Here is an 11471-nt window from a genome sequence, read left to right as displayed (position 1 = left end):
AACCTCACAGTTGATCAAAACCATTTTCCATAGCTTCATTCACACATACACACACTACTTTCACAAACAGACACTCTTCTTCTTCACTTCTGTTCATACATATTTTATTTTATATATACGTATAGTCGTACATATATATAGAGAGAGATACATCTATATAGGTTTGTGTACAGAGAGAGAGAGAGGAGGAAAAATGGAGAGGTACAGTGGGACCCAAGCAATGGAGGGTGAACCGGTGGATCCGGTGTCTGAATGGGCTGTTCCAGGCGGAGAGACGGGGCTTGAAGGTGAGTTGTGGAAACTTGTTTGCTACATTTGAATTTCATGTGAATTTCGTTTGAATTTCACCCCCAATTTGCTGCTATCAATTTTGGGTAATGTGGGTTTTTGTAACGATCCTTTTTTTTGTGTTGATTTTCCTGAATGCAGAACCTATGTGGCAGTTATCACTTGGTACTGGACCAGAACCCTACCCAGAAAGGCCTAACGAGCCTGATTGTATCTATTACTTGCGTACTGGCTTCTGTGGTTATGGTGTGAGGTGTCGGTTTAATCATCCACGAGACCGTACTTCGGTAAATGACTTTTTTTTGCAACTTTTATTTTGGGGGTATGAAAAAAGATTGAATTTTTAGGGTTTATTTTGTTTGATCACTGATTTTTATGTGCCCAATTTCGGTTGATCTTATGATTTGATGGGTTTTTCTCCTGTGGGTTTTGTTCAAGATGTGTAAAGTTTGATCCTTTACTTTTTGTTGGACATTTTTGAATCATGTTGTTAAAATCTTTCTAAGCATTGCTTTGAGTTGTATTTTGCACTAATTAGTGGGTGGGTGTACTTAAAATCCTGCAGTCATCTCTGTTGATTGAAGTTCAAGAGATCTTTCTTTTGTTCAAATTTGGTGTTGTTGGTTTTTAGTTTAATATGTGGCCTAGACTGGGAATTTTAACATGCATTTGGTTGTGTTGGGTTTTATGAACTGAATGGCAGGTTTTGGGAGCGATGAGAGCTACTGGAGGAGAATACCCAGAAAGAGTGGGTCAACCTGTTTGTCAGGTAGGTTTTCCTTACATGCTATGTTATCAGTTTCAGAATGTTGGGTGTTTTATTGACTGATCAAATTCGGAAGAATATGTGGTTTCTGGATTCGGCTATGGTTAGTTTAATCAATTCGTCTGCTTGCTGTTGATTCTGTACTACATAAGCTCCCATCTTGTTGATACAATCAATTCGTCTTCTTGCTGTTGTTTATGAACTATGGGAGCTCCCATCTGGTTTAGTTTAATCAATTCGTCTGTTTGCTATTGATTCTGTATTACGTAAGCTCCCATCTTCTTAGTACAATCGATTCGTCTTCTTGCTGTTGATTATGTACTACGTGAGCTCCCATCTGGTTATCACAATCACTTCGTCTGCTTGCTAATGATTCTGTACAGTTTGAACTACCACTTTGCTGATCATACTTCGTCCTTTTCCTTCTTTTGGATCTCTGATGTGCTAAATGGAAGCTTATGTTGCTCTTCAATCTGGTGTAGTATTTATATTTCTCCTAGACTTGCCATATATCTTTCAGATGCATACTGGAAGATTCAATTTGCCTGATTTGTCTGTGATAATATTCGTCATCTTGCTGTCTGATTAGTGATAAGTGCATGAACTTCTTTTCCTGTTAGACCTGAATTCGTCCTTTTGTTCCTTGATCTGGAAATTTTCCATTACCATGATTTTGAATTTAACTCTAAATTAAAAAAATTCCATATCTGATAAAAAAATTTCACACAAGGGCTGGGAGTTGTGTACCATCCTCGATTATCCATGTAACTATCAATTTTGGCCCACAGTTTCATCCCTTCTGTTGATCATTTTCTTGATAATATCTCTTGTCCATGTTCTGCAAGTGTTTTTATTGTTCATGATAATAATACATTTTTAATCAACATTTCCTGATGTTGGAAAAACACGCATGGTTGAATTATCCATATTACTTTTTTTTTTGTTGTCTCTGTAGCAGGAGATGTTTTTTTTTTCTTGGAGAGTAATTTTTTTTTGTACTTCTGCTAATGTTTTAAGTTCTACTTATAGGGAATGCTTTCTGCATTGCTTGTTTGTGCTAGTAAATCATACTTCTATTTTTCATTTCTTTTGTATTTTGGAATTCAATGACTGTTCTGAACATTTAGTTTGAGTAACTGGGTTTAGTTCACTTCTCATCATTGGAATGTTAATAATTCTTCTGTTGGAAAATGTGCTTCCACTATATACCAGCTCCCCATGGCTTATAGGTTGATCTAGTCTGAGGAGTGAAGGTTTTAATCGTTGACATAAAAATTTTCTTTAGTTGGAACTTTTATTAGGTAATCCTTCTCCTTTGATTCTATCATTCTATATTTCTATGTCATAGACACTTCCTGTTTTCGGTTCCTATTGATTGCATCTCTTGATTACGTTTAAAGTTCTGAGCTTTGTGTTTGTTTTTAAAATAATCTCATCTGTTTTCCAGCCACTTTGGAACTCCTGTGTGGTCTATCAGAGTCGTTGTCTCATTAATGTACATTATTACCATTTCAGTTTCATGCTGAAGATGTTTCTCTTAGAATATTCTATCTGCTAATTTATCAATTCTATCTTGGAAAAGGCTCCCACCTGTATGTTGATTAGATAGCTTTGCAATTGAACACCAAACATTCAGTATTTTCTCCCAATTTTGTGGAGTCGACTGCATTTTGATGGATTCAACCATCTATGATTTGTCTGAAATGTTGAAGTAGCTCATCTTTCTTACTTTTTAGTTAATCATCATAAGAAAAAAATTGAATGTTGTATCTTTTTTTGATCAAAGAATGTTATATCTGCTTTCCTTTATCTTTATAACATTTGTTCTGTGCTTAATATGTTCTCAAATGATAATCCACTGTCAAATGCTTGCTTAAAAATCATGATTTTCCTATCAGCTGTTGAATGTGCAAATAGTTGCTCAGCCAAAAGTGACTGGTTTTCTGTTGACTTATATTTTGGATATTTTCATTTATAAAACCTACATTTTCATTGCAATAATGCTAGTTGTTTCTGATTCTGATTTGCAGTACTATATGAGGACAGGAATGTGTAAGTTCGGTGCTTCATGCAAATATCATCATCCAAGACAGGGAGGTGTATCTCCAGCATCGGTGACAGTGAACGTTTATGGCTACCCGCTGCGTCCGGTCTGCCTTCTTTTTGTTTTCAATCAGTCTTTCATCTGATTATTTTGTTTTGTTCCGTTCCGTGTGTTTTTTTTCTTTCTTTTGGTTTTACTCATTGAAAAAGTTTCAGTATGATTGTTTCCTTTTGAGTTGGCTCATAGAGTTCCTGTCACAGGGGGAAAAGGAATGTTCGTATTTTGTGAAAACAGGGCAATGTAAATTTGGCGTGACTTGTAAATTCAATCATCCCCTACCTGCTGGAGCACAAGTGCCTGCACCAGCAGCTGGACCTGGATCTGGACCTGGACCTCTGACTGCGCCAGCAGCTGTTCCTGCACCACACATTTATCCGCCAGCGGTGCAGTCTCCTTCTGTTCAATCCGCTCAACAATACGGGGTAGTTTCTGGCAACTGGCCAGTTGCAAGGCCTACTCTGCTTCCTGGTTCATATATCCCTGGGACTTATGGTTCTATGCTTCTTCCCCCGGGGATGGTTCCTCTACCAGGTTGGACTCCTTATCCGGTAGGTACATCATACATGCTTCTTTCATCTGTTTATGTATACAATTTTTCTGGATGCACTGACTATCTGCTAAGTTTTGATTATGCGGTATAGGCCCCTGTTAATCCAGTTCCTTCCCCAAGTACTCAACTTGCTGCTGCAGCAGGCCCCATGTATGGGCTTTCTCAACTGTCTCCTTCAGCACCTGCGTACACAGGACCATATTTATCTGTTCCTTCTTCTGCCGGTCCTTCTAGCAGCAGTCAGAAGGAGCATGCATTTCCAGAAAGGCCTGGACTTCAAGAATGTCAGTATTACATGAAGTATGGCGACTGTAAATATGGATCTTCTTGTAGATACCATCATCCACCTGAATGGAGTGGACCTAAAACAAGTTTTATCCTCAGTGCTATGGGCCTCCCTCTTCGTCCGGTGAGAATCTTCGTGTGCAATCTTTAGATTGAAATTCTACGTATGGGTCAGCACACCAGTGTTTCTATTTTTTCTTGCTAAAGCATTCTCCATGAGTCCATGTTAAATTTGACCTTTCTTTCTCTAACCTTTAAATCTGGTATTACATTACTATTTGATAGACAGACTCCTATATATGCATGAAATAGGAAAGAAGACATTATGTGTCCTAGGATATTTACGATTAATCAGTGCACTACTAATTGTGATGGTACATTGCATGAAGTGAAGAGTGTTTGAATTATTGCATCAGACAACTTTTGCCAGGAGGTATCTGCATTTGTTGACATTGTTGCTATAAGAGTGGGGCAGGGCTAAAGTTGCCATTTTCAAAAAAAATACCTTTCAAGCAACAAGGAAATTGCTTATGAGGGAGGTTTTTGGGCTTTTTCTATGCAAAAGGATTAGGTAGGATTTCTTTTCTTTAAAAAATAGACAATTTGGACGTCTAAAAAACTAGGACATTTGGGGAGAGATTTTAATACATTTATAATTTCTAATATTTGTAATGCTTTGATCCAGTTAAGTGGTGTTAACTTTAATTTTATTACAATGTGAACGATATGTTAAATATTGTACATGCTCCCTAGGCATTTCTCTGCTATTCTCTCCATATGAACTCGGGATATGTAAATGGGTGACATCGTATGAAGTTTCAGTGGCTTGGTAGTATAAAGTGTCATGCTTTTGTTCCCAATGCTTGCGGATGGTGAAATCTTACCGACTCTTCTGGGAACTACCGAACTTTTCTTAACTTGTCTAACAAAATAAATTACTGAACTTGAGTGCATCTTATTTAAGAGTCAAATTAGCTTTTCCATGTGTCATGTTTACTTGGATTTTGAACTATCTTCAGATGTGTTGCTCATCACTGACCAAAAAAAACATAGATTCGGGTAAGAGTGCAACATGTGATGTGTGGGAAGGCACATATTATGAGTTTGAACCCTGCGGCAGACCAAAATCCTGGTAATATCCACCAAGTTTCAAACATCTGCCAGCTGGCCTTTGGGGGATCTATAGCTCCCTGTATTTTGGTGATCTTATACTTTGTTCTGCTTTTAAAAATCAAATATGTAACTTCATACACCTTAAAGTTCAGATGAAGAGAAGTAGGAATCTGGTACAAAACGACTCCCTTTGCACCGTTAGTCTAATGCCATACATTCCATAATATCTTTGCTATTTATGCTTCTACAAGTCTTGCATGATTCATTGATATAACAGTCTTTGTGTTAGTTGTGGGAAGCAGTAAAATTGACATTTTGGCAAGATTCTTGGTGCACAACAAGTGATTCCGTAAATATGTTTATTTTGGATATGAGATGCATCCTGGCCTTCATATGCTAAACTATCAGCTATTAGTCATCCCTTCCATGAAGTACAAGTGGCATACTGTTTTGTGATTAAGTTTCAGTGGTGTTTTATATACGAACTGTTAAAGTTTCTTTGCTAACTGAATGTGCTGGGAACTAACTTGTCTTTTCCTTTACCTCTTCCCTAAATCACCGCCATTTCTTGCTGAAGTCTGTTAGTACTTAAAACAAGTGAATTTCTGTAGATTGAGTTCATACACTGCTGGGTGATTTGGAAGATTAATTTTGTTTTTGTTCCTCTGAATGGTTTCTTCAGGGTGCACCAGTTTGCTCTCACTTTGCACAAAATGGAGTCTGCAAGTTTGGGCCGTCTTGCAAGTTTGACCATCCAATGGGATTGACTTATAGTTCATCTTCTTCTTCTCTTGCTGATATGGCTGTTGCTCCTTACCCTGTGGGATCTGCTGTTGGTACTCTGGCTCCATCGTCCTCATCCTCAGACTTGCGTCCTGAAGTGAATACTGGATCTGGCCGGGATGGGTTCTCTACTCAAGTATCTTCCATGAACACTTCAAGCGGTTCAGTTGGTTCAATGTTTTCAAAGGGTGGTCCTGCTTCTCATTCTGGTGTTCAGCAATCTGTACAGAGTTCAAATCCTTCCGGTGGCAGCAGCAGCAGCGCAGGCCATGGAAGTGAGGCTCGCACATCAAATTGAGAGAAGATTGAGTGATCACATTTTTTCTGTTGCTCAATGATCACATGACGAGCACTTTATTTTTGGTGATAGTCCCTTTTAGGAGGATTTTATCCAAATTAGTCACACCTTGCTTTCAATATTCAGATCTAGCACACACTCTAGTTCTGTCCACTTCCACCTGCTGTTCATAAGGCCATCCACCTCTTTACCTCATCTCGAATAAGTGATAATCCACCCTTGAAAGGTCCAACTACCCTCAGTAGAGGTTTGTAGCTAGTTTCTGAATAACAAGAAACAAAACACCACCTTCCATCTTTTAGATATCTGCAACCATGCCCCAATTTTTGGACCTTGTTGTGGCTATTTATGTTGTAGTCTTTTTTAGGGAGCGAAAACATCACTCCTACACCCTTGTCCTTTGAATTTAGGCTGTCTCTTTTTAGTCCCCTCTTCAAAATTGGAATGAAATACCAACATCTTCTTGTTTCTGCTTGGGGCTTTATTTTGAAGGAACATCTGAACTTACAGATTCTGAACCAGACAATGTTTTATTGTCTCTTTATGGGATATTTGATCAATACTTGTGTTGTAATATGAAGAATTTATCATCAAATACAGGTGAAAATACCAACAACTTTGACTTTGTAAGAATTGCTTCCTTTTTCTTCATCATTTTCGGTCCTTTATATGTTTGCTATTATAGTTCATGCTTTCCCTTTTTAGTTGCTGTAAATGGTCTTACTATTGCTAGACTATAATTCATTCAAATAAAGCCAATCTAAACATTTCTCCAACTTGGTTGGTCCAAATGTAGTTGTTACTACCTTATGACTAAAGTCGTATTTCAATTTTGTGATCTTAAACTTGTCAAATAGGATCTTGAATCGGAAAACAGAGAGAGTACCACCAAAGACAGACCTACTCTTTATGTGTTGTCGTCTCCTTGTATGATTTTGAATAATCTTTTTAGTTACACAAACAGATGTTTGGGATTGAATAAAACGTAATGCAGTTATACTGAAGAAGTTACTGTTGTTTAGACAAGACTATTAAAGTGTTGTACAAATCTAATTGGAGATTGCATGTAAGTCTACAAGTTGGTCGTACTGCTCTCGTTTTGCTTTGTACGACTTACTATATCACTATCATCTTAGGACCGTCGACAGATTTTGGAAGCATTTTTAGAAATTTTTGTGGCTAAATATGTATGGCTATAAAATTTGTCTACTTCCGTCCACTTTTAATTCTCATGTTGTGTTTTCAAAAGTTAATTTAACTAATTGTCAAAGTTAAATTAGATTACATTAATTTGATATTATAAACAAAAAAAAAATTTAGATATTCAAAAACTATATAAAAAATACATTAGTCAAAGTTCTTAGACGCTAAATGATAATTAAAAGTGGACGGAGAGAGTAGTTTTTGGGACAAAATATAGCTATTGGTTTCTTTTTAAATTTTTAACTTACCAAAACTTTCTATTTTATAAAAATAATTCATCCATTTATGACCCCAACTAATTCCTATTTACCCTTTTTGGTTATGTTTATCATGAAGAGATTGTTCGTACAATATTAAAAGATTATAGTAAAGAATATATATAACTAGTTATTTTTTCACTTATGGTTCTTCGTATCTACTTATAGTGGCTAGCAACTGTGTTATTAGTAGTTTTTATTAAAGTATCGTGTTATGATTTTGAAGGCACTGTATTATTTAGATCAAGAATAATAATTTTGTGCCAAACTTATGAGCATTTTTTTTTAAATAGTAGTTTTTAAACTTATGGATATAAGACTTAAAGTCATGTTTCATGTTTTCCCAAAAAAAAAAGTGAATTATGTTTTTATAAACTATATACACATTTTGAAACATCAAAACATACATCACATCCCTAAAATATTGAAAAAATTCGATCAAACTTTTCATGTATGATATAATATTAATTATACAAACATGCATAGTTTTACAATATTGTGCTTCTTTCGAAGAATTGGTCAAGTCTGGTAAAAAACAACAATTATTGCGTAAATAATAAAGTTTTGTTTCTCATTATTATACTTATCGTTTCTGTTCAAGTGACGATTGCACCATTTCTTAAATAAATTAAAAACATCGAGTAAAAACATAAAATAATATCAAAATATTTTGACTTGACAAAATCCATACTTAAATATATTATAGTACTATTGTTACATTACAACTTTAATACATGCAAAAAACTAGTAAAAAAGAAGGGGAAAAAAAAGAAGTAGGAATTAATTAGGTTGGCAAAAAAGTACATTAGATGGAATTACACTGAAAAACAAAACAAAATAAAATATATCAAAATAGAGTAGTGTATCCAAATTCAACATCACCAAAAGTAGCAGCAGCATCATTAGTCGTTTCATGATTAGGCATCATCATTAGGTGATCATAGTTATTAATCTCCATATTTGGATAATAATAACTTCCATCTGCCACGTCATCCATCATTTGATGATTCATATTGTTGCTACTATGATTCATCGTCATGGCTGATAACTCACAAGAACTCTCCCATGACGACGACATGTCGAAGAATCCATTAGTATCAACATCATTGTTCTCTATTTCCCCATTCATTTTACTCTGAGGAGTAGAAGAAGGTTGTTGTTGTGGTGGTCTCAAGCAACTATCCGGAACAATGCAATCTAATAAATAACCTGAATTTGTATTATTATTATTATGATGATTCATGTTATCACTTAAAAACAAGAAGCTATTGTCCTCGTTAGGTGATGAGCCATACGACGATGACTCATCAGAATTGGTGGTGGTGGTGGTTTTAGTCTTGGTGTTTTTGATAACGTTGTTATCGTTAATATGAGTGTTGAAATTGAAATGTGTGTTGTTAGGGTTCAACATGTTTTGAACATGTTCAAAAGGCGAAATAAGCGAAGGGAAATTAGTGTTAGCACTATCAGATGTGTAAATAAAATTGGTTCTAGCTTGAGTGCCTTTCATAGAAAGTGCGGCTCTATCGTAAGCCAAAGCCGCTTCTTGAGCCGTATCAAACGTACCGAGCCAATGCCTTTCTTTAGTCGTGGGGTCGCGGATTTCAGCCGCGTAACGACCCCACGGCCTACGTCTAACCCCAAGGAACCGTCCGGGTTCCGTTTGTTTACGACGTCCTCGTTTCTCGCTCGGCTGACACAGGGCTGTGTTACGTTGTAACCAAGAATAGCCTGTTGGGGTTCGAATGGGTTCAAACATGCCAAATGGCAATTGATTATCTGATGAGATTGGTGTAGAATTAGAAGAAGACATTTTGTTTTTTGGGAATGAATAATTGGATAGTTTGGTTGTGTATGTGTGGTTTATAGGTCTTTTTAAAGAGGGTTGGGCCATGATTATGGGGAAAAGGAAAAGGACAATGTGCACGTAATTTACTGTTTTTAAAGATTTTTGATTATTTAGCTTTTATTTTTTTTTTCCTTTCTAACAACTTTTGGATTTGTTACTTTACTTGTAACAAGTATCATGTCCACTGTGTTTAAGTACTTTTAGTTTATCAACCCTTCTGTATGCCCACACCACCTTCACAATTTAACCAATTTAATGAATATATCTTTACATGTACTAGTATTCTTATGATCGAGAGAGTATTGAAAAACGCTTCTAAACGAGAATCTTTAAGCTATTGATAGTTTTAAAAATATCTCTTTATTTGACTAATTAGATTTAAATGTACTATCGATCTTGTAACATGAGTGATATAAATCTCTCGGTAAGAGTTTCATGCTCTTATAAGAGTTTAAAACCACTTGCTATGTCATATGACAGATCGAGGATATATTATATAAGTTTAGTTAGTCAAATGAAAAAGTGTTTCTAAGGCTATCAATAATTCGTAAATGAAACTAATAATTAACACTAAAGTTAGGTTTTTATTCTTATTCTTAAATCATATATACTGTATTGGATTCATATTAAGTGGTGTTTTTATCTTTAATTTGTTTTGATTGTGTTTCATGTAATCAAGAAAGTATTAGTAGTATTTGTTTTCTTTCATAGTATCTCTATTAACTATTCAAAATATTTAAAATTGAAGTATCATATAAAGTCCAGAGTAATATATACAAATTCTCATTCAAAATAAATAACATTGAATATGTGCAAGTTTTTACCTCCTTGATTCTCATAAATATTTGAAATTAAAGTATCATATATGCTTTTCCTTTAGGTCTCTTCTCTATATTCTTTTAATATTATATTGATATGGTGTTCACATTAGCTTGAGCTAATTTCAAATATTAAAACTCTATTATATTGTCTTCTTCCCTAATTTCAAATTCAATGTATCTCGATTATTAACACTTAAAAAAAAAACAGGTATTAGCTACAAACTTTCTCTCTAATTATTGCTATTTTGTTTATAGCTAATGAAAATCAAGCACTAATTCTGTAAAATAGAGGATCAATAACAAATTTTACTGTAAAATTTGTCTATAGTCAAATCTTGAGTAGTATGAATTGCTTTGATATATAATTGTAGTAGTATAAATAGATTTAGACTATAGAAGCCACGGAAGAATGTTGGAACCTATTACTAGCATATACTACATTTCTTTTTTTTTTTAATCCAAAAAAAGATAAAAAAAAAGTTTTTGGCCTCATCTGAAAAATATTTACCTAAACATTTTAAAATCTTTTTCTGTGGTTAAAAAGGGGATTATGAACTTGTCTAATTCAAATTAATCTTCCATATATATACATATATAACAATGAAGTGACAACTTTTACTGCCATAATAAAACTAAAGTAATAATTAAAAAATCCAATGAAATTTTAAAATACATGTGTACGTGTTCATCATGTCACACAAAAGAGAATAATAAATTGAAAATCAAATTGTTAATTAAAATGTCTTTTAATGGGGATTATCTCTTTATCGTATATATATAAATAAAGAAGTACACTTTTGCTATGTAGATATATTTTAATTTATAATATTACATATATAACTAGATTTGGATTGTCTATGTCCAAATACATGTATATGGGAAAAAGAAAACCTGAAAGATATAATAGGAGAAAGAAAATTATGCTTTCTTGATTTGTCAAAATGACAAGTAAAAGGAGAAATCAAATTTGAAAATATTTTACAAGTAAGTAGGGACGGAGGGAATATTTCACAATATCTAAGGTTATACATCAATTAATATGAACATTGTGATAAAAAGACTCATATTAGTCATTATTTCTTAAAAGACGTATTAATCAAGAGTAAACAAGATGAAGAAATATATATATATATATATATATATATATATATATA

At 34.4% G+C, this 11471-nt stretch overlaps 2 protein-coding genes across 2 annotated transcripts; one reads left to right on the top strand and one right to left on the bottom strand.

Annotated features, from left to right (window-relative positions):
• Window positions 1-6: 6 nt before the first annotated feature.
• Window positions 7-6869, top strand: LOC107007976 (zinc finger CCCH domain-containing protein 34). Its single transcript, XM_015206842.2, has 7 exons — window positions 7-287; window positions 430-575; window positions 992-1057; window positions 3085-3204; window positions 3359-3706; window positions 3800-4117; window positions 5789-6869. Exons 1-7 carry the CDS (start codon window positions 194-196, stop codon window positions 6185-6187), a joined length of 1491 nt encoding a protein of 496 aa, XP_015062328.1. The 5' UTR covers window positions 7-193; the 3' UTR covers window positions 6188-6869.
• A 1625-nt stretch (window positions 6870-8494) lies between these two features.
• Window positions 8495-9460, bottom strand: LOC107031221 (ethylene-responsive transcription factor ERF086). Its single transcript, XM_015232515.2, has one exon. It carries the CDS (start codon window positions 9458-9460, stop codon window positions 8495-8497), a length of 966 nt encoding a protein of 321 aa, XP_015088001.1.
• Window positions 9461-11471: the final 2011 nt, after the last annotated feature.

Source organism: Solanum pennellii, chromosome 1, assembly GCF_001406875.1.
Source record: "Solanum pennellii chromosome 1, SPENNV200".
Lineage (NCBI taxonomy): Eukaryota > Viridiplantae > Streptophyta > Magnoliopsida > Solanales > Solanaceae > Solanum > Solanum pennellii.
Note: the sequence above shows the minus strand (reverse complement) of the source record. Positions and strands in the feature narration are given on the sequence as shown.